Source organism: Neophocaena asiaeorientalis, unplaced genomic scaffold (genome assembly GCF_003031525.2).
Source record: "Neophocaena asiaeorientalis asiaeorientalis breed wild unplaced genomic scaffold, Neophocaena_asiaeorientalis_V1.1 scaffold388, whole genome shotgun sequence".
In the NCBI taxonomy this organism is placed as follows: Eukaryota; Metazoa; Chordata; class Mammalia; order Artiodactyla; family Phocoenidae; genus Neophocaena; species Neophocaena asiaeorientalis.
The window spans coordinates 1,937,510-1,959,137 of record NW_020172738.1 but is presented as its reverse complement, the minus strand read 5'-3'; the positions used below and the strand labels follow the sequence as shown (position 1 = coordinate 1,959,137).

Sequence of the window (21,628 nt, the reverse complement as noted above, 5' to 3'; positions counted from 1 at the left end):
GATGCAGGTCTTGGAGAGGCAGCTGGAAGGGATAAAGCAGCGATGGGGACTGAGTCCATGCCTGATTGGATGGATGGATGGATGGATGCGATGGATGGATGGAGTGAGTGAGTGAGTGGTTAAGGGAACCTTAGACTTCCCCAGGTCGGAGCAGCGCGCCCGGCAGCGGTCACTGTGAGCCCAGCTGGCGGGCAGTCGATTCAAACTTCCGGTGCCTGCGGAGAACCGAGCGGCTGTGGTACAGGTAGAGGCTGCACGGCCGGAGGCTGCAGGGAGGACGCGCGGCCCGGCGCAGCCATGGTGAAGATCAGCTTCCAGCCCGCGGTGGCCGGTATCAAGGGCGACAAGGCCGACAAGGCTTCGGCCTCGGCCTCGGCCCCGGCGCCCGCCCCAGCCGCTGAGATCCTGCTGACGCCGGCTCGGGTGAGAGGGACCGGGGGTCTCAGGCAGGGGACGGGGGGTCGAAGCGCGCCTTGCCGGCCCCGGCGACTACCCGAGGCGCATCGGGACCCCGGAGTCTCGAGCGGAGCAGGGGTGGGATTCCGGAATGGGTCTTCCATCCCAGAGTGGGGAGGGGCCTTGGGTCCTGGCCCTCTGCGGCAGCCGAAAGCTAAGTCTGAAGAATGGGAGGGGCTCCGAGTCGATGGTCCCAGGTGAGGAAGGGCTCAAGGTCTCTTCCAAAAGTGGACCGAGCCCTAGGCGCCTGGCCCCAGAATAGGGGAGGGAGCTGGTCCGGAGAGGTTCGAGGAATGTCGGTGGGGGTATGTAGGTCTGGTTCCAATCATGGAGGAGGGGCCGCGGGTCGAGTCCCCAGGTGGGGGATGGGAGGAGGGTTGGACATTGTTTCCCCAAAGTAGGGCGGTGGGTTGTGATTGGTGGGGAATGGGGAGAGGGGTCTGGTGCCAACGAAGGGGGCGGGACTATTGATTGCGTCCCAAACGGGGGACTGCTGGGGGCAAGGGATGTGCTGTTGGTCTGCACCTGAATTGGTGGACCAGAAAGTGATAATACATGAAATGGAGATAAACCAGAATCCGCCTGGCCGCACGTCCGGGGTTCGAGATTGGGGGTTACGAGGCTGGGTGCCCTGATCCCACCGCCCCCCTGCCGCCTGGGCCTTCCTGCCCTCTTCCTTCCTCTCCCGGCTCCCTCGCGCACTGGGCTACCCCCTCCACTCCGCGGTGCCCTGGTGCCCTCTAGCACCCAGGCTGCGCTTTGTGGAGGCGGGCCTCGGTGCACCCCGCCCCCTCCAGCGGCCTCCCCTCCAGCGGCCTCCCCTCCTCCCCTTTCCCTCCGGCCTGGGGGAGAGGAGGCATTTCCGCCGTGGAGAACTGAGCTGCGTGGAGTCCGACCGGCGGAGGGCCCAGAGGGGGCAGGACGCGTGGCGGGCAAGAAGGGGAGGGAGAGAGAGCTGGTCCAGCCTGGCTCTATAGTGTCTCGGCAGAGGTGTCTACGCTGCTTCCACGCGGCCGTCGCTCCTGGCGTTCTTGGGGCGCACCAAGCTCCCGTCGCCCCCCCACCATGGGAAGTCTTCTTCAGCGCCAAGGCCGTCCCCAAGTTGATGGCTCAAACTAAACCTTGCTTGGGGGGTTGGGTATGGGAGGGTGGGTGCTTCAGGATGACCTGTGCCCTGGAAGAGAGGACACAGGAGAGGGTCCTCAGAGGTGGGTGTTATAGCCAGAGCAAAGATACCTGAGTGCGGAATTCCAGGAAGAGCCTTGGCACGCTCCCCTGCCCTGGTGTGGTCGCTGCAGCATCAGTGACCCCCGGGGCTGGGTTTCCAGGGGGTGGGGTGCTCTGCAGCCGCCACCAGAGCAGCTCCATCTTCTTCTAATGCTTAGATGGGGCGGGGGGGACACTTCATATTTGAAGGCATGGCCTGCACCTTTAACAGTTTGCAGGGGGCCCTTTAAACCTCCTTCCTCCCTTCCGCTTAGCCCCTGGAGGGTGCAGGGCTGGGGGCCCAAGGCAGCACGCCCACTCCTGTCTTCTCCCAGCTGCTACTCCCAGGGCCGGGCACCCAGCTGAGGCCTGGAAAACTGGACCCTGCCTCCAAAAGGATTTGGGCAGGAGGGAGGACCAGCCAGACAGTGGAAGGATGGATTTCAAACCCATCAGAAGGTCTGCCAAATTTCACGGGAGTGGCACGTCCCCCGGCAGCAGCCTGCTGATGGGTGTCAGGCGGGATGGCAGATGCCAGCATCGCCTTGGCGGTAACTGACATCCAGCTTCTGGCTCCGGAGTCAAGCGTCCTCTCTTCCCCCTCATCCAGCGTGAAATGGAAATATCAACGTTTTCCCTGTGCTGTTTTCAGTGGCTTCGAGCCTGCTGGGTGTGCCTCGCCCCCAGACCTCGTTAGTTGGGTAGGGTCTCCTGGCTGTCTTAATTGGCAAGGGGGAGCGATGGGGCCCCTGGAGGAAGATGAAAATCCCAGCCCCTCTAGGACAGGTCTGCTTCAGGGGATCTGAGGGGCCCTCAGGGGATCAGGGGAGGCTTTGGGGTGTCGCATGTTGGCTCTACCAGTCGCCTCATGGAATCGGAGCCTTGGGAAGAGAGTGCACTTCTGTGAGCCTCTTGTGGCCTCGCCTGGCCAGTGGGTACGTTTCCCCCACATCCAGTGCCCAACGTAGAGCAAGCCCCCCCGTTCTTGCCTCCTACCTCGCCCAGTAAGCTCAGTAGCCCAGGACCGCATCAGCCTGGGGCGAGCGGACTGGGAGGCCCCAGGAGCTGCTTCATCAACACAGGACATTTGGGTTTGTCCCGCGCTGACGGGCCTGCCGGAGGAAAGCTTATCGGAAGGTCTGTTTCGGCTCGGGGTGACCCTGGAACCCTCTTTGGTTACTGAACTGGACTCGAAAATAAGATTTAAAGCCCTGGAAGGACCACTCGATGAACAGATGAGTTCACGAGTGCCTTTCACCAGTGAGCCACCCTCTAGCTGTCCTAATAAAATATCAACCTGTGTGCAGGCCCCAGTGGCCAGGGTAGGGTGGGCAGGAACTCTCACGTTGGGCCTCCCCCTGCTTCTGAGTAAAAACTGAAACAAGGAGGATTTTGTCCTCACATGTGCCGCTGGAAGGAAGTGCCTCGGTGGGCCAGGAAGGGATGGGTGTGAGGGTCCAGCTGCGCCTCCAGCTGCCCCCCCCATGTGGTGCTTGCCTCTTCTGTTTCGGCTCGGGGTGACCCTGGAACCCTCTTTGGTTACTGAACTGGACTCGAAAATAAGATTTAAAGCCCTGGAAGGACCACTCGATGAACAGATGAGTTCACGAGTGCCTTTCACCAGTGAGCCACCCTCTAGCTGTCCTAATAAAATTTCAACCTGTGTGCAGGCCCCAGTGGCCAGGGTAGGGTGGGCAGGAACTCTCACGTTGGGCCTCCCCCTGCTTCTGAGTAAAAACTGAAACAAGGAGGATTTTGTCCTCACATGTGCCGCTGGAAGGAAGTGCCTCGGTGGGCCAGGAAGGGATGGGTGTGAGGGTCCAGCTGCGCCTCCAGCTGCCCCCCCCCCATGTGGTGCTTGCCTCCCAGATGATGAGGGGCCTGCGCTGGTGGGCAGCTGGCAGCAAGCCAGCCTGGAAGGTGGGCTGGACGGGGAGCACCCCCTCTTAGTACGCTCTGGCTGGATTCTTCCCCTTTGGAGGCCCACTGGCCTGCCCTGGGCCTCTCAGCCCAGTTCCGCTCTCCCTACGATCTGCCTGTGTCTTTGCTCCCCCACGTGTGCGCACGCGAGCGCGCACACACACACACACACACACACACACACACACACAGCCAGGTGTGGGCATGTAGAGACTCGAACAGTCCGGGCTGGAGGCCTGCAAGGGGAGAGAACCGTGTTCAGTACAGTCATCTCAGCGCTGGAATTTTCTCCTTGGCTTTTGCTTTTGATTAATGGCCCCTGTGTCACCCCCTCCCCCGGCCCGCATACCTGGGGATCAGATTTCACTTTCCCCGTCCTGGCCTCAGGTCCTGGGCAGGAGGGAGCTGAGTCTCCTGGAGCGGTTGGGGGAGGGTCCCCTGCCGGCCAGGAGGGTGGATCGCAGAGCTTGGCGTCCTCCTGCCCCAGTGCCCCATCCCCGCCAGCCCTGCGGCCTGGGCCAAGAGGACCTTGGTGAATGGGCAGTCCTGCCCTTTGCCCGCCTGCCCTGGGCCTTCCCTGGGCCTTCCCTGAGGGGCTGTGGCGTTTGGACTTGTGCCACAGTGGCTTTTCTTCTTTCTCATTTCCCTCTCTTCTCTGTTCTCCCCGCGGCCCATCCTTGCATGTTTCAAGGCTGTCAGCAGATTGCCACAGAGGATGAGTTTCTCTTACCATAAAAAAAAATGTTTATGGTAAGAGCAGGGAAGCGCAGCCCCTGCAGTGTCTCTGAGCTGTGTCTCCCCCAGGAGAGCCCTTCCAGCCGCAGCTCTGCTTCTCGTCCCCCCCCAGCCTTTGTTCTCTGGGGTCTCACCTTGACTGTCAGGTACAGAACAGAAGAGGGAATCTGCCTGGCCCAGCCAAGCAGAGCAGTGCAGAGGGCTGTCGAGAGTGTCCTCCAGGTCCATGCCCTTCCTCCTCACACGGCTTGCACCGTGGGCACCGGTGGGTCACAGGGCAGGAATGGGTTTCCCTGATGGCAAGTTCACGATGCCTTACCAGCATTTACCCAGCTGACGTCTGTACGTCTGAGCACAGCTCTGCGTGCTCCGTGGGCAGAGGCCCAGTCCCCCGACCCCGGCTAGGCTTCTGTCTGTCGGTCTCTCTCTTTCTCTCTCACTGGTGCCCTTGCCTTTGTGGTCTGCAGCCTGGGAAAGAATGATGCTGAGGAGGGGGGACTGGTGCTGGGGAGGTGAGGCGAGACCCGCCCCCAGCCGTCTGCCCGGGCCTGCTGTGGCTGCATTTCTGGCTCCCTGCTAGCCGCCTCCGAGCAGCCTGCGACTGTAGTTACTCTGCTTGCGGTTCATTTCGACATCCTTACCGAGGGAAGGTAGCTGGGGAGCTCTGTCCATGAGCCCTGCGGGTCTTCTGAGTTAATGCTTAAGTTGGCTGGGTTCCCCCTGGCTCTTCTGGCCCTGGCTTTGCCTAATCATTTAAGAAGCTCCACTGCAGGCTCCGTGAAACAGGCAGGCCTAGGCCTGGGCCCCTTTCGGGTCCCTGGACATGTGGCCCACGTGGCCTACACGAGTGCACGGCGGGCCTGTGGCTCAGGAAGCCCAGTTGCCATGGAAGCAGTATTTTTCTACTTTCTGGAAGCCCCCAGATGCCTGGCTGTGGGTAACTGCTCCATGTGGCGGGGGAGCCTTCTCCCGGGGCTCCAGCATGACAGGTGAAGCAGCTGGGGGCTTCAGGAAGCAGGCCCCTCGGCCGTCATTCCTGTCATTCTGGGTGAGCTGCGCAGCCCAGATCCTAAGGGGTGAGGCCCCAGGTTCCAGCCCAGGCTGTTTACAGGCTCCCCAGAGGCCTCTGAGGGCTGCAGCTCGGGGCTGACCTTTCAAGCCCTGCCAGCGAGGGCAGGATTCAGGGGCTTCCCAACCACCTGGGGCTTTACGTCCCGGTCCCAGTGCCTCTGTCTCGAAGCCGGGACACCAGCAGCCTCAGGGCCTGCTTTCCCTTCCATCCCTCCTGCTCAGCCATGATGCTTCTGGGGGTTTGGCCTCCGCATGCATGCCAGACCGAGGCGTGTCAGTCAGGTAGGGAGGGGTGCAGGGCGTGAGCCACGGGTGTGCCCTAGAGGGGTCTGTAGGAGCAGGATAGGAAGCCATTGTCCACAGCTCTGGGAAAGGGGAGGACCCCCAGCCTTCACAGGGACACCCACAGAGCCGTGTGAGGACACAGGGTGAGATCCAGGGGTCCTGGCTGGAGACTGTCCTCAGCCACTTGCCTCATTTTCCTCTGGAGCCGCTCCCCACTCTCCGTCCTCCTTGACCTCCTCCCCACCTGGGGCAGCCTGGCCCCCCTGCCTGGCCCCTCCCCCAGGCACATAGAAACACCTGACCCAGCCGGGAGCAGAAAGGAAGCTATAAAACTGGTAGGCCTCCCCTTGTCTGTGAGCCTCAATTGTGGAGCCGGCCCTCGGGCTCTTGCTTTGTAGCCCATTGACTTTTTTTTGTTTTCTGGTTTTTTTAAAGCGGTTCTCATAAGCTTGCTTTTGCTCCTCTGGTTTGCAGGAGCAAAGCATGGCCACTGTGCAGCCTCGACAGCTGGCTTGTGGTGGCCCTAAAAAAAAAGGAGAGCTTTAGCTGATAAAGATCTGCTATTTTTATCTACCACTTTATCCTTTACAAAGGGCTTTCAGGGTCTCTGTCTCCTTTAATCCCAACAAAACCCTGTCAGGAAGAGTCTGTTCACATTTCACCGGAGGACCTGCAGAGGGTTGGAGGGTCAGGAGGCTGGGATGTTCCCCACGCAGGGATCGCAGCCCCTGCTGGGGGCCTCTGGGTCCCTGCATCCCCACTGGTCTCGCTAAATACAAATGTTGTGCCTCCAGGGCGGGATTCCCAGTGGGTGTGGCGCCTGGCCTTTCTTCTGCGTCACCCACCTTTCCTTAGGACCCACTGAGGATGACTGGAGCCCCTGGGTGGCTTGTTCCTGCGAGACACTGGCAGAGCTTGGTCATCGGGTCGCCCCATCCTGGGCTGATCCTGGGAGCCCGTTGGAAAGTCAAAACGCTTGCAGTCCCCCACCCCCTCCCACTGGCAGCTGTCCCTGGAGGCCCTGTGAGCAGTGGCTACCCAAGTGTGCTAGTGACCTTGGTTATTGCCCCCAGGGAGCCCCAGCATGCCGAGGAGATGCCAGCCAGGGGGGTGGTCTCACCAGGTGCTTCTCTGGTTTTGATCGCAGCACCTCTGCAGCAGGGCCAGGGTGGGGAGAGGCCCCAGGCCTGCAGATGGCCCAGCCTGTGAGGGGGTATGGGATGGGCCGGGTCACCTCTCCATCCTGTGTCTCCATCCCATGGTGCTGGAGGCTGGGGGCCACTGGCCTGGTGATACATGTGCCTCGTGATGGGGGGGGGTGTGTCTTTCAGGCATTTTCTACCCTTTTCCTGAGGAAAGGGTGTGGGGAGAGGGGAGAGCTCCAAGCAGGGAGGCATCACCCACTCTGATGGGATGCCCCTCTGCTCCCTGAGGCCCAGGTCCCCCACCCCTACCAGTCTGGGCCTCCTGTGTGCCCTGAGAATAAAGGCCTGTCTTGGGTAACTTGGACCTGCATCACGTCCCCACTGCCGACCTCCCGCTAAGCAGGACGAGGGGAGTGGAAGCGGGCACAGAGTGCTAAGCAGACGGTTAGCGGCGGGGCCGCAGTGAGAAGGCCCAGGCTCCCCTCCTGCCCCCCCACCTCTGCCACAGCTCCTTGAGGTTGGCAGGGGCACTGGCCTCTACCCTCACCCGGCTGCATCTGGACACCGTGGAGGAGAGATTGAATGATGGATCCCAGAGGCAGAGCCAGGCCTGGGGCTTTTGCAACATCTCCAGGATGAAGGAGGCCCGGGTTAGGGCAGGGGTGCCAGCGAGGAAGGGCACAAAGACGAGCGATGGCCGAGCTCACACAGCTGGGAAGAGCCCGAGTCACGAGACTCTCAGTCCAGCGCTCCAGGGAACGCAGGGCTGCTGAGCTTTACACACACCTCCGGCCACTGGCCCAGAAGTGTGTGGACTGGAGTTGGGTCCGCTTGGCTTGCTGCTTCTTGGCAGTCCTGCAGCTACTGTCCCAAACCTGAGCCTGGCTCCCTAGAGAGGGTTTTTCCAGGAACCTCCTGCCCTGGCCTGCCTGCCGGTAACCACGTTCCCCTCCCAGCCCAGGCTTGCGGAAGCCTCCAGACTGCACCCTGTGGGCCTGTTTCTGACAGCCTGCTCGACACCAGCGCCCGTGTGATGCCATCGCCGCCCCGGCAGGCTGGCCTCTGCCCGGGGTGGCCGGAGGGCGCGAGCTCCCGCGCCCAGACCCTGCGGGCCTCCCAGAGCCCTGTCCCCACTGGTCAGTGACTGTTTCCTGCCGCAGCTTCCTTGGAAGAGCCCAGCAGGCTCCCCACCCCCACTGTCCCCATCCCGGTCCCTCTGGGCACTCCAGCTTTCAGGTGGATCTTGTCGCTTCCTACCTTCGAAGCCTTCCTTGGTCCCCACTGCCCAGGGCAGCGGCTCCCGGCCCTTCCAGTCACTCCAGTTCCTACAGGTGCCTAGGCCTGGCTCAGTCACCAAGGCCATATCTGTGCTTCCCCCCTCTCTACATTTGAAAGAATCTACTGTGGTCACAACTGGTATAATGAAGGGGACTAATGGCGTGGGTGATTCAAAACACGCTTGCTTAGTCCCCGTGGGTCCAAGGTGGGGCTCCGTTTCTCTTTAGATGGGAACAGCTGGGGGGTCCTGGTAACGCTTTCCTTTCCTTCCAGAGACGATGCTCTGTGTGTCCTGAGCGTCGTCCTCCCCTCCCTTTGCTCCAAGGCTCCTTCCCAGCCAGCAGAGTGAGGTCTCACTTCCGGAAAGGGGTGGCAGGGATTCCCAGGGGTGCTTGGCCACCACGGGGCTGACCCTGCACTGCTGTCCACAGGAGGAGCGGCCCGCCTACCACCGCCACAAGAAGGGGAGCTCTGTGGGCGGCTTGTGCTACCTGTCGATGGGCGTGGTCGTGCTGTTCATGGGCCTGGTGTTCGCCTCTGTCTACATCTACAGATACTTCTTCCTCGCTCAGGTGAGGTGGGGCGGAGGGAGGCGGAGGGCAGGGCAGGGCGAGGGTTTGCCGTGGGTGTGGGCCGGCAGGATCAGGCCCTGTGAACGGTGGCGGAGAGGCGGAGACAGCAGGAAGCCCTGGACACGCCCCCTAGGTGGGAGGGGTGCCCGGGCAAGCCCAGAAGACCTGCCTCCTTCTCCTCTCTGGTCTTGGTCCGGGAGACAGGACCGGGTCCCCGTCCTCTGACTGCCATGGGCTCCGGAGGAGTGTCCTTACCTATCTCTTTGGTTGCATCTGAGGCTGACAGGGAGCTCTCCCAGGAGCACAGTCGGTGATGGGGGAGCCGGGATTGGAATCTGGGCTGTGAGGCCCGCAGCCCCTTCCCACAGCGTCACCCCAGGGCATTAGCACCAGAAACTCAGGTGCAGCAGACACTGGAACTCTGCGATCCCTTCAGAGCCCAGCCCCTGTGCCCATGGATCTTGCTCTAAGGGCTTACATTCCACGCGTGGACATTTGGGCTATAAACCGTGAAGGGTGGAGGGTCACCTCCACCTATGATCACACCCTGGTTATCTGCTCACACAACCAATCTGGGCACGAAACTGGGCCAAAGAACTGGTCGTGGTCACAGCAACCTTGCGATCAGCCCAGGCCTGGGGAGGGAGGCAGGGCCACGAAGCTCTCAGAACTGAAGGTAGTTAAATGAAAGGTTGCTTAATAGGATAACCATAAGCATAATGAATGGGGAATCTCGGTGACAGAAAGGTTGGGAATTGCCAGTCATTTATGACCCAAGTGACCTCTTCCCACCCTCAAGCATTGGACTTTGACTTTGTTGTCATCCAGTTTTTCTACGGTGGAAATGACCAAAGAGTTTGCAGTCCATGTGACCTTACCCTTGACACCTCAGCTCCCCTCCGTCCACGGCCTGCTTCCCCACCTGTTCCTGGTTGTCACTTTCTGGGGCCTTTTCCTGTTGCGGCTGTGGCCCTGCCCTGGACCTCCCCTCTGATCCCAGCCCCCCCTCATGCCCTCTTGGGGTTCCTCACCCCACCCCAATTCCCAGGGAGTAGGGGAACCTCAGAGCAGCCTCTGGGTCTGCAACCTGGGACAGTATGATTCCTGTGTGATGATTCATCCTCCCGGGACAGCTTACACTAAAACAGACAAAGGGGTGTCTGCCCATCGTGGGCCGGACCTGGAGGAGGCCCTGGATAAGTAGGAGGGGCCCGCGGTCCACCAGTCAGTCACGTAGCCTCGGTCACGCCAGGCTGCCTCCCTTCCCTTACTGATGGAGTGATTAGGCGTGTCCCTCATATAGGGGACACCATGTTTGTGTAGGTTTCTCAGGAAGCACAGGATCCAGGGAAGGTGGTGGGTCCTTGCTTGAGGTTGGACACGGTGCCACCAGAATCTGATAACAGGGCTGCCTCTCAGCTCCTACCTCCTCCCTCCAAGGTCTGCAGGGCCTCGCAAAGGGGGCAAGAAGGGCGGGCGAGCACCCCCTGGTGGTGGCGGAGGGTGGCACCCTGCAGGGCCCAGCCTGTCCAACCCAGAGTCCCCCTGTTTGCCCCTGAGGACACCCCTCCGACCCCAGGCTCTTTCTCAGGTGTCTGTCCCCCCGCTGGTCTGCCCCATTTCACAGCCATAGACTCATGGACTCGGAGGCCAGAGGGGCCTGAGGGGTCACCTTGTTTTACAGATGGGGAAACTGAGGCCCAAAGAGGTCATCCTCCTAGGAACTGGCAGACCCGGTTCACCCTCCCTGGCTCCCCATGTTTCTTAGTTTCTCCATCTGTGAAATGGGTGTCACAGACCCATCCTCCCTGCCTCCCCAGGCCTTCGGAGCCGGGAGTGGTTGGGCAGGCAGCCGTGGTCTCACGGCGGGCGCTGTGTGACCAGACTCTCTCCCTCCCTCTCTCCCCCCGCCCCCCTCCTTGCTCAGCTGGCCCGAGACAACTTCTTCCACTGCGGCGTCCTCTACGAGGACTCCCTGACCTCGCAGGTCCGCACCCGCATGGAGCTGGAGGAGGACGTAAAGATCTACCTCAAGGAGAACTACGAGCGCATCAACGTGCCGGTGCCCCAGTTTGGGGGTGGTGACCCTGCAGACATCATCCACGACTTCCAGCGGGTGAGGCCAGCCAGGGACCCGGGGTGGGGGGGGGCGGCGATGGGGGCGCCACGAGGAGGAACAGGTGTGAAAGGAGGACGCCCACGCCCCTTGTACAGACTTGGAGTACATACCGTGTAATATAAACCATGGAGTAGATATCTACGGTTTGGGTCAATCAGGGATTTAAAGAGACCGCTTTTATCATATACGTCATGCGGTTATCACTGAATGTGAACTAGTCACGGTTGATTTTCTCCTTGGCCACCTGCCAGCTGCGGACGCTGGCTGGAACAGGCGAGGCCAGTGTTCCTTTTTACTGAGCTGTTTCCGTGTTGACATCTTATCGAGATGCAGCACATGGGGTTGGGAGGGGCGTCTCTCGCTGAGGGTCCAGGCTGTCCATAGGGGTGGCGGGACCTCCCAGCTTTGGTGAGATGCACGGGGGGACGTTGCCCTGAAATTCGAACCTCGGCTGTATACCCCCAAGAAGAATCCTTGTCACAACCGAAGCATTTAATAGTGTTTTCATCTAGTGAGTGGAACCTTCTACCAACATAGGCTGGGAGAGGAGCGGGAGAAGGGGTCCCCGCCCCGGTGCTGAGGAATCTGGGTGCATCATGGGTGCGGTGGGGTTCGTGCCTCATACAGCCCGCCGGGGCCAGTCCCTCACCTGCGGAGATGACGTGGCCGCCTCTTCCTGTTCAGGGTCTCACTGCCTATCACGACATCTCCCTGGACAAGTGCTACGTCATTGAACTCAACACCACCATCGTGCTGCCCCCTCGCAACTTCTGGGAGCTCCTCATGAATGTGAAGGTGAGCAGGGCCCTGGCAGCGTCTTCTCTCCCTTGTCCTCCCTCCATGAGACAAGGGAAGGATGGGGGGCCTGGGCGTTGCTGTCAGCTGGACCCAGCACCCCAGGTTGGTCCCCCCACCTCCAGCTCCCTTCTACCACATTCAGAGTCAACACCTCTCCTTTCTGCCCCCCACCAGCCTCCCACTTCTGCCTCCCTCACTTGGGAAGAACCCCAAGACCAGCTTCCTTAGTGTTCATGGCCATGCGCCACGTCACCCCGTGTCAGCAGTGCAGGGAGGTGATGGGGGCCCTGCCCCCGAGGAGTGCTCCCCCTAGGGTGGGAGACCAGACTCGCACACACGTGACTCACGGCAGTGCGGGTGCAGGAAGTGCCTGGGCACGTCAGAAAGGCGAGCCATGCAGCCTGTGGATGAGGGGGTGGGCGTGTTGGATGGGCACTGCAGGCGCTGGGGGGGCTCGGCTCAAGCTAGCAGAAGGAGGGAGGCGAGCGCAATGGGCAGTCGGGGACCGAGAGCGGCGAGCCCTGGTACTGACCCAGTGCTGTGGCCACTCCCTTTGCAGAGGGGTACCTACCTCCCACAGACGTACATCATCCAGGAGGAGATGGTGGTCACGGAGCATGTCAGTGACAAGGAGGCCCTGGGCTCCTTCATCTACCACCTGTGCAGCGGGAAGGACACCTACCGGCTGCGGCGCAGGGCCACCCGGAGGCGTGAGTGGCAGACTCCACCCACTTTGGCCCCTGCCCTGAGCTCCAAACCATGGCCACCCTCTGGCAGTGCCTGGCCGCGTAGCTGGAGACCAGCTGTCAGATCTCAGATTGTAGCAGCAGTAATAACAGCTAATGAGCACTCAGGCTCAGCGGCCATGGCTCACGGACCCAGCCGCTCCGCGGCATGTGGAATCTTCCCGGACCGGGGCACGAACCCGCGTCCCCTAGCATCGTCAGGCGGACTCTCAACCACTGCGCCACCAGGGAAGCCCTCTACTTTACACTCTTTATGTCCTCCTAAGAGAGTGTAAGTTACCATCATCCTCATCCTTGTCATCATTATTCTTGCTGCCCCTTTTAAAGATGAGGAAATGGAGGCACAGAGAGGTTAAGAAGCACCTCTGAGGTCTCACAGCAAGAAGGTGGCAGAGCTGGGAGGTCTGACTCCAGCTTTTGAGCTCATGCCGCTGTACCACGCTGTCTCCGGGTGAATCTGGGTTTCATTTCCTGGGCCTCCTCCTCCCCGGCCCGGGTCCTGAGGCCCTGCTCAGGCTCTGAGGCTGGTGGCCTTTGTGGCCCAGACAGTTCTAGGCCAGGACACAGGCCTCACTGGGATTTCTCTGTTCTCTCTCAGGGATCAACAAGCGAGGGGCCAAGAACTGCAACGCCATCCGCCACTTCGAGAACACCTTCGTGGTAGAGACGCTCATCTGCGGGGTGGCGTGAAGCCCCGCCCCTCCCTCCAGGCCCCGCCCCTTCCCTCTTCCATTTTATCTTCTGGCCACTCTGGCACTTCCCCTTGCTTAGCTTGTACTTTGGACGCCTTTCCATAGATGTGACGTGTCTTCCCGTTTCTCTCCAGCCCTGCCCGCCTCCCTGTACCAGAGCTGTGACCTCTCAAGGCCTCACCCTCTGCTGACCTCCTGAGTCTGGGGGATGGAGGGGGCGCCCCAAGATGGTTTCTGTGACCACCATCTTGAGGTCAGGTCCCCGGGGGCCTGGCCCACAGCTGCACTGGCAGCCCAAGGGGGAGGACTGGAGAGCACGGCCAGGCATGCTGGGGCTCTGGCGAGGGGCGGGCTGGGAGCGGGGGTGTGGAGTGGGGTTCAGGAACGTCTGCACAGCTGAGAAAGGTCTGAGAGGCTTTTTTCCGTGCACAGCACACTTCCACCCCTGTCCCGGGCCTGAGCTGAGGCTGGGGGGAATGTACCCAGGGGTGGACCCGCCCAGAGCACAGGGGAAGGTGGCTGTCCTGGGGATCTCCCCAGGACTCCTGTCAGTGCCTTCAGCCCACCAGTGGGAGCCTGGAGTTTGGGGGGTGGGATGAATCCGTCAAGCACAATCTCCGGGTGGAACCAAAGAAGGAAGGAGCCAGGGCTGCAGGCCCTGGCCCCCCAGGAGCACAAGCGGGGTCCCCCGCAGCCACAGCCAGAGAAGGAATAGGGCAGAAGTGGGGAGATGTCTTCCTGTCCACGGGCAGCCCCGCGGGCTGAGCACGGAGCAGGGATGCACTGTGGGTCCTGCCGAGTGGGCGGGGCTCCCTGCTTTCTCTGGTGGGCGTGGTGGGAGCGGCAGGAAGGAGAAGCTCACTCACAGGGCTTGGCATCTGGCACCTGAAGAGGTGGGCCTGCTCCGAGGTTCAGCCAAGGAATGTAGGTGTCCCCTTCGTTCTGTCACTCCCCGCCAGGTAGATTTCCCATTTTACAGGCAAGGGAGGAGGAACGGGACCACAGGTCATGCAACTTGCCCAAGGTCTGGCTGCTTTTAAGTGCCTCTAAACCACCGGTTTAGTTCTACACGGAAGATGACATCATTATTGCTTGTCCTTAAGCACAAGGACGGTGTCGCCACACTTTCTGGGCGATTAGTAACCATCTCGGTGGATCTGAGGTAGGGTTTGACATGAGTCACAGGGTCACATGCTGCAGAGAAGAAGGGTGTGGGAGCTGCCTGGAGCCTTGGCTGAGTGGACCCCAGAGGTGCGACCTGGGTCCTGCCCTGGGGGCAAGGATGGGTGTCTACACCCCTTGGCTCACAGACTAGGTAATCCTGCGAAGGACGTAAAAGATTCAAATTAGTGCAGACACGCCTTGTTCTCAGATGCAAATGCAATCTTGCAGAGATGTTGGGTTCTGTTACATTTCCCAATGTAAATGCAAGGCAGTCACAATTAAAATGCCAACAGGGCTTATTCTTTAACTGACACATTCAGTTATTTCAGGAAAGTAAACATGGGGGATAGCCAGGTAAATCCTGAAAAGGGGGAGGGGGGGGGGGGCGGAGAACAGTCTCCAAATATAAAACCTAGTAGAATTAAAGACTTTGGTGTAGCAAAGATCAATGAGACACAGTGGAGTGCCCAGAAGTTAACTTAAGTACAAGGAAATTCAGGTTAGTGGGGTACGTGTGGATTCTTTTTATTGGAACAACTGGCTAGTCATTTTGACAAAAAAATTAACCTGGGTCCTGCTTCCCTGTAACAAAATTAATTCAAAGGTTTTAAGTATGAAATGAAATCTTAAAAGTACTTGAGATGATTTAAAAGATCATCTTGAAGGAGGGTAGTCTTTTTAAGCATGATACCTACCAGTAATAATAACTGGGACTAATAAAAAATTAAAATTTTTGTGCAACAGAACATACCACAAAGTCAAAAGTTTTATAAGTGGCAAACGGGGAGATACTTTAGAAACACAGGACATAAAAGGGCTATTTTCCTTAATATGCTAAGTTCTTATAAATCGATATGAAAAAATGAACAACCCAATAGATAAAGGGGCAACGAATAGGAGCAGGGAGTTCACAGGGAAACACAAATGGATCGTTGCTTAAACACGAACAGATGTTTAATCACAGTTGCATAGAAAATACAAATCAAAACTAGGGAGATACAATCTGATAAGTTGGGGTTTTTTTCATATTTTATATTGTGAAGCACTTAATACGTACGGAATACTCTATCTAAATCACCAGCATGTAAGTTATGAAGTACGGTGACCCCACAGCCAACCCACGAAACAAGACTGCCAATATCACTGAATTCTTTGCATGTCCCTCTCCCCTTGCTTCTGCAGAACAAACCACCCCAGAACTTAATTCTGCAGGATGGCTGAGTTCCACACTGACTGACGTTAGCCCTCGTGGGCTAGGGGCTGCCTCGTGCTTTGCACTCAGCTGGAGGCTTCGCTGGGCTGGGCCATCCAAAATGGCCCCTGCCGTCCAGGGTATGGCTACAAATGGGTGCCCATCAATACCCTGGCCTTCCTTACAGATGGCAACTGAGCTCCAAGTGAGGGGAAGGGTAAGCTGCCAGTCCTTTTAAAGCCTGCAATCTGAAGATCCAGAATATTACTTTAGTGCATTATTGGTCAAAGCAAGTCACCAAAGTAGCCCTGATTTAAATGGAGGAGAAGTAGACCACCTCCCAATATGGGGAGAAGCATTCATGCTCGGGGGTGAAACGAACTGTTGGCTCCCATGTTCAGAGGCTCCCACATCATCCCAGCCTCTACTTCCCACCCCACCACCCCACTTCTGTATCCTATGAGGGACATTAAAGATGCATCTATTTTTAGATCCAAAGACAATCATGAAAATATACCAATTTTCCATCTATTAAGCCAATCTTCGTATATTAATTCATGAATCCAGGTAACTCCTATCCTGAGTTTCTCTGCTTTGCTTTAAAAGTCTTTAGAACCACATATCTATGAAGCTCTTAATGTAGTTTTGCTTGGATTTGAATAATATAAAAGAAGTAATAAAATACATGGATTATTCTCTGATTTGTTTTCCTCCCCTCAACCTTATATTTCTAAGGTTCAGCCATGTTGACACCTGTAATAGTATTTAATTCATTTGTACTGCTGTGTATCAATCCACTATGTGAATATATAATTTAATTGCCTATTCTAACAATGAATATTTGGGTTCTTTCTGACTTTTTACTATTATTACAACAATGCGTTAATGAACATTTCTTCTACAAGGCTTCTGGTCACCTCTGCAAGGGTTTCTCTATTAATATACACCTGTATTCCCTAGAAAAGGAATCTTTGGGCCACATAGTATGCAAATGGCCAACTCACAAAAATTCTACCAGATTGGGGACTTCATCGGTGGTACAGTGGTTAAGGCTCCGTGCTCCCAAAGCAGGGGGCCCAGGTTCAATCCCTGGCCAGGGAATTGGATCCCACATGCATGCCACAACTTAGGAGCCCACGTGCTGCACCTAAGGAGCCCTTGAGTCGCAACTAAAGGAGCCTGCCTGCCGCAGTTAAGACCCAGCGCAACCAAATAAATATTTAAAAAAAAAACACTCTACCAGATTGTTTCTTATGAGTTGAACCAATTCACATTCCCACCTGTACTGCATAGGCATCCTCCTTGTTCCAAGTTCTTGCCAACACTTAATATTAACAACACTTGGGATTTTTTGTCAATGGATTGAGAGTAAAATGGTGTTTCATTATGGTTTTAATTATCACTTCCCTGATTACTAGGAAAGTGAGTCAAGTTTCATATGTGTATTGGACCTTTTATATAAAATGCCTGTTTGTGTTCTCTGGCCTATTTTCCTATTGGATGCTTCATTTTCTTCTTATTAACTTGTAGAAGTTCTTTATATGTTTTATCATTGACGTGTGGCAAATACCTTACCCAAATTTGTGACTTGTCTTATCACTTTTCGTTGTGACCTCTTTGATGAGCAGAAATTATTGATTTTTTTGTTGCTGTCTTTTGCTTGGCCATGCCACATGGCTTGCAGGATCTTAGTTCCCCAACCAGGGATTAAATCTGGGCCCTCGGCAGTGAAAGCTCGGAGTCCTAACCACTGGACCACTGGGGAATTCCCAAGCAGAAATTATTGATTTTAATGTAGTCAAATGTATCCATCTTCTTATTTTGGGTTAGGGTTTTGTGCACCTTGTTTCAGAAATCCATCCTATCCCAAGAATGAAAAGAGATTAGCCTATATTTTCTTCTATTCCTTTTAAAGTTTTATATATTACATTTTAAAATCCCCTGGAATTTATTCCCTGGTATGGTGTGAGGTAGGAATAATCATTCGTTTTCTTCGTCGTGGATTATTTTCCTTTCCTCACTGAGCTGCAGTGTGTGCCTGCAATGATCTAGTTTCCATATGCATAAGGTCTATTTCTGGGCTCTCTAGTCTGTCCTATTGGGTTTATTATTTGAGCCATAACCACAGTTAAAATAAGACGTGCACATCTGACTGTGCACGTCTCCCACCTTAATTTGCTTCAGCAGTGCCATGACTGTTCTTACGCTTTTGCTTTCATATGCATTTCAGAAACAATTTATCGAGTTTTACAAAGCGTTCTGCTGAGGTTTTTATTGAACTCATATTAAATCTATAGATCCACTTGGGGAGAATTGAAATTGTTATAATACTGAGTGTCCTGATGCATGAACATGGTATTTTAAAAATTTTTTTGGATTTTTAGTATCTTCCAATACAGTTTCATACATTTTTCAGTAGAGGTCTTGCACAGTTTTCATTACATTGATTCCTAAATCTCTTATACTGTTGATATTATAATTAATAATTATAACTCTTTGTTGCTAGTGTGTAGGAATGTAATTTATTTTTGACTATTGATCCAGCAAATTTGCCAAGCCATCTTTCTTATTCTGAGATGTTACCCAACGATTCTTTTGTGTTTTTGATATAAGCAATTGTATTGACTATAAATAGATTTTGTTTCTTCCATTCAAATAATTAAAACTTTTATTTCTTTTTCTTATCTTACCTCCCTGACTAGGAGCTCTGGTACCATGGAAATAGTTACAAATCTTATTTTATTCTTGACTTTAAAGGGAATTCACCTTGAGTGTAGCTCTAGTATAGATATTGGGAGAATACTCTTTTTTTTTTTTAATCTTTATTGGAGTGTAATTGCTTTACAGTGTTGTATTAGTTTCTGCTGTACAACAAAGTGAATCAGCTATATGTATCCATATATCCCCATATCCCCTCCCTCTTGAGCCTCCCTCCCACCCTCCCTATCCCACCCCTCTAGGTCGTCACAAAGCATCGAGCTGATTTCCCTGTGCTATGCAGCACCTTCCTACGAGCCATCCATTGTACATTTGGTAACGTATATATGTCAATGCTACTCTCTCACTTCATCCCAGCTTCCCTTTCCCCCCCATGTCCTCAAGTCCGTTCTCTACATCTGAATCTTTATTCCTGCCCTGCCACTAGGTTCATCAGTATCGTTGTTGTAGATTCCATACATGTGCGTTAGCGTATGGTATTTGTTTTTCTGAGTTACTTCACTCTGTGTGACAGTCTCTAGATCCATCTACCTCATTACAAATAACTCAGTTTCATTCCTTTTTATGGCTGACTAATATTCCATTGTATATATGTGCCACATCTTCTTTATCCATTTATCTGTCAGTGGACACTTAGGTTTCTTCCATGTCCTGGCTATTGTAAATAGTGCTGCAATGAGCATTGGGTTACATGACTCTTTTTGAATTATGGTTTTTCTCAGGGTATATGCCCAGTAGAGGGATTACTGGGTCATATGGTAGTTCTATTTTTAGTTTTTAAGGAACCTCCATACTGTTCTCCATAGAGGCTGTATCAATTTACATTCCCACCAACAGTGCAGAAGGGTTCCCTTTGGGGAGAATATTCCTTCTGAGGTTAATTAAAGAAGTTGTCTTCTATTTCTAGTTTTTATTTTTAATAAAGAAGGTATGTGGGTTTTTTTAAGATTTATTTTTTATTTATTTTAAATTTTTGGCTGTGTCGGGTCTTAGTTGAGGCATGTGGGCTCTTCGTTGCGGCGTGCAGGCTTCTCTCTAGTTGCGGTATGCAGGTTTTCTCTCTCTAGTTGTGGCGTGCAGCCTCCAGGTCACGTGGGCTCTGTAGTTAGTGGCACGTGGCCTCCAATTGAGGCACGCGAGCTCAGTAGTTGTGGCGCACAGGTTTAGCTGCCCCGCGGCATGTGGGATCTTAGTTCCCCGACCAGGGATCGAACCCGCGTCCGTCAAGGATGTATGTTGAATTCTTTTATCAAATGTTTTTTCTGCGTTTATTGATAATGACTGCATGTTTTTCCCTCGTTAATTTGCTAATGAGGTGAGTAGCATAACTGATCTGATCATGATGTATTACATTGTTTCTATGCTATAGTATTCTGTTTGCTAATATTTTGTTTAGGAGTTTTAGATATATGTTTATTAGTAAGACTGACCTGTAATTTTCCTTTTTCATACTGTCCTTTTCAGGCTTTTGTGTTAAAGTTTTGCTGGTCTCATAGTATGATTAGGAGAGATTGGTTTTGTGGTTTTGTTTTGTTTAAGTTTAATAATGCCCAGTCTTCCCAAGTGTGTATAAGTCTTCTTGTATCAATAGTGGCAGTAGGGGCTTCCCTGGTGGCGCAGTGGTTGAGAGTCCGCCTGCCGATGCAGGGGACATGGGTTTGTGCCCCGGTTAACCCAAAAAAAAAAAAAAAAAAAAAAATAGTGGCAGTAAATTGGTTTGACAAGAATTACATTGTAAAATTTCAGATTGTAAAATGCAGTGTGTGTGATGCAGCCATTTCACCCCGGGGAATTTACCCTATGGGTATACTCAAACAAGTATACAGAAATATATGTACGAGGATGTTTATTGCTGTAATAGCAAGAAACTGGAAACCAAAGACCTTCAGATGAAGAATTAGTTTTAAAAAGAGAAATGCAATATTTTGTTGCCATTACAAAGAATGAAGTAGATCTATTTGTGCTGATGTGTAAAGTTCTCCAAGATCTATAATTAGCGTAAAGCAGGTGGCTGAGCAAGAAAAAAAAAAAAAAATATATATATATATACACACACATATACCATTTGTGAACTTTCTAGAAGCTAGCTCTGTGGAGGTGCATAGGAGCTGTAAGACTTTATATCCTTCCACGTCATGAAGATGTGCTCTTTTTATCACTTAAGTGTGTGTATGACTCCGTATATATATAACCTGCTGCTGGGATGGAGGAGGGCCTGTTAGGTGAGGAGGTGGCCTCACTGTCAGCTAACTGCACAGTGTTTCACCTGTTTCCCCTCTGGCCCTTGAGGTCTGTCACCCATCCTAGAAAGGAAGCTCTGCATTAGTCCCAGGTTTGGCCTGAAGACTAGAACAGTTGGAAATGTTAAGTTGACATAAGTAGGAAGCGCTGTAACCTCTTGCAGGCGTTGCTATGGAAACCAGAGCCTGGGCGGTCTCCACGGAAACCATTCTCAGCCTTCCCCCCTGAAGGAGTTACCACCCACTGGTGCTAGTCTTACTTATTGGGACCTCAGAGCATCAATAAATGCTTAGGGAGGGAATGCTGGATTGGCTTCTGCCCACCCTGGGGATGCCTGGTGGGCTCTGGGCACCACCTGCCGTCCACCTGAGAAGGAGAAAGAGACCGTCCCCATGGGACGTGCCCTTGTGGGGAGGCACAGCACCCACATATGAAGCAGACACATGAGGCAGTGCATGCAGCATCCCAGGAGGGAGAAGGGGCACTGGAGTTTGGAGGTCCAGGGGTCTGGACTCTGCCACTGACCACCGGTGTGGCTGTACAGCTACAGTGAGTTAACACTGTCTCTGGGTTTCAACCTGCCCCTGTTTAAAGTGCAGAGTTTGGACTAAGTCGTTCTGAAAAGACTAAGTCTTTTCCAGCTTTAAGAACACTGGTTTGCATGTGGCCTGGCAGCATGGGGCTCAGAGGAGAGAGACCAAACAGTGACCAGGGCAGGCTTCCCGGGAACTCCTCTGAGCTTTGAAGGATGGTGAGGAAGAATGGTGCGGGGGTGGGGGGGGAGGGCAAAATGCAACAGGGACAAGAGGTACGCCCTCCATGGGCCAGAGGACATGGCACCTACGGCCCTCCCGGGGCTGAGTCCTCTGAGGGAGGCTGAGGGACTGGAAGGGGGGCTTGGAGTCCAGGGCTTGGGGGCACCAGGGATGGGTGGTGCCATTCCAGGAGGGTGGGTCCAGAGCATCGGTGAGGCCCCGAGCCTGCCACCTACCACTGGGTCTCCTGGCCCTTGCTGTCTGCTGCGTATTCTCCCGGAGCACAGAGCGAGCCTACCACCTGTGAGAACAAGTGCTCAGATGTCCTGTCTGGCCCCGCAGGAGTGAAGGCCCTGCCCCTAACTGGGCAGCAGTGAGATAATAGGGCAGGGAGGATGGGGAGGATGCGTAGACCATGACTTTGACCAGCATCCTTGTCCAACACTTACTGAGCCAGGACCCATTGTGTACAAGCACATGCCAGGGACTTTCATTGATTCATTTGTTCATTTCTTGCCTCCTCTCTGGGGTAAAT

The 21,628-nt window shown here is 54.7% G+C and overlaps 1 protein-coding gene across 1 annotated transcript; it reads left to right on the top strand.

Moving 5' to 3' along the window:
* The first annotated feature begins 203 nt into the window (after positions 1-203).
* Positions 204-13,850, top strand: ITM2C (integral membrane protein 2C). The gene is made up of 6 exons (XM_024740549.1): positions 204-423; positions 8,528-8,668; positions 10,596-10,784; positions 11,472-11,582; positions 12,145-12,295; positions 12,930-13,850. Exons 1-6 carry the CDS (start codon positions 298-300, stop codon positions 13,019-13,021), a joined length of 810 nt encoding a protein of 269 aa, XP_024596317.1. The 5' UTR covers positions 204-297; the 3' UTR covers positions 13,022-13,850.
* The last annotated feature ends 7,778 nt before the right edge of the window (positions 13,851-21,628 follow it).

Bases quoted from the DNA above. Each gene is read 5' to 3' on its own strand.
- ITM2C (XM_024740549.1), top strand. From the start codon at position 298: ATGGTGAAGATCAGCTTCCAGCCCGCGGTGGCCGGTATCAAGGGCGAC. The intron at 424-8,527 runs GTGAGAGGGACC...TGCTGTCCACAG, and splicing joins TCCTGCTGACGCCGGCTCGG to GAGGAGCGGCCCGCCTACCA. The intron at 11,583-12,144 runs GTGAGCAGGGCC...CTCCCTTTGCAG, and splicing joins AGCTCCTCATGAATGTGAAG to AGGGGTACCTACCTCCCACA.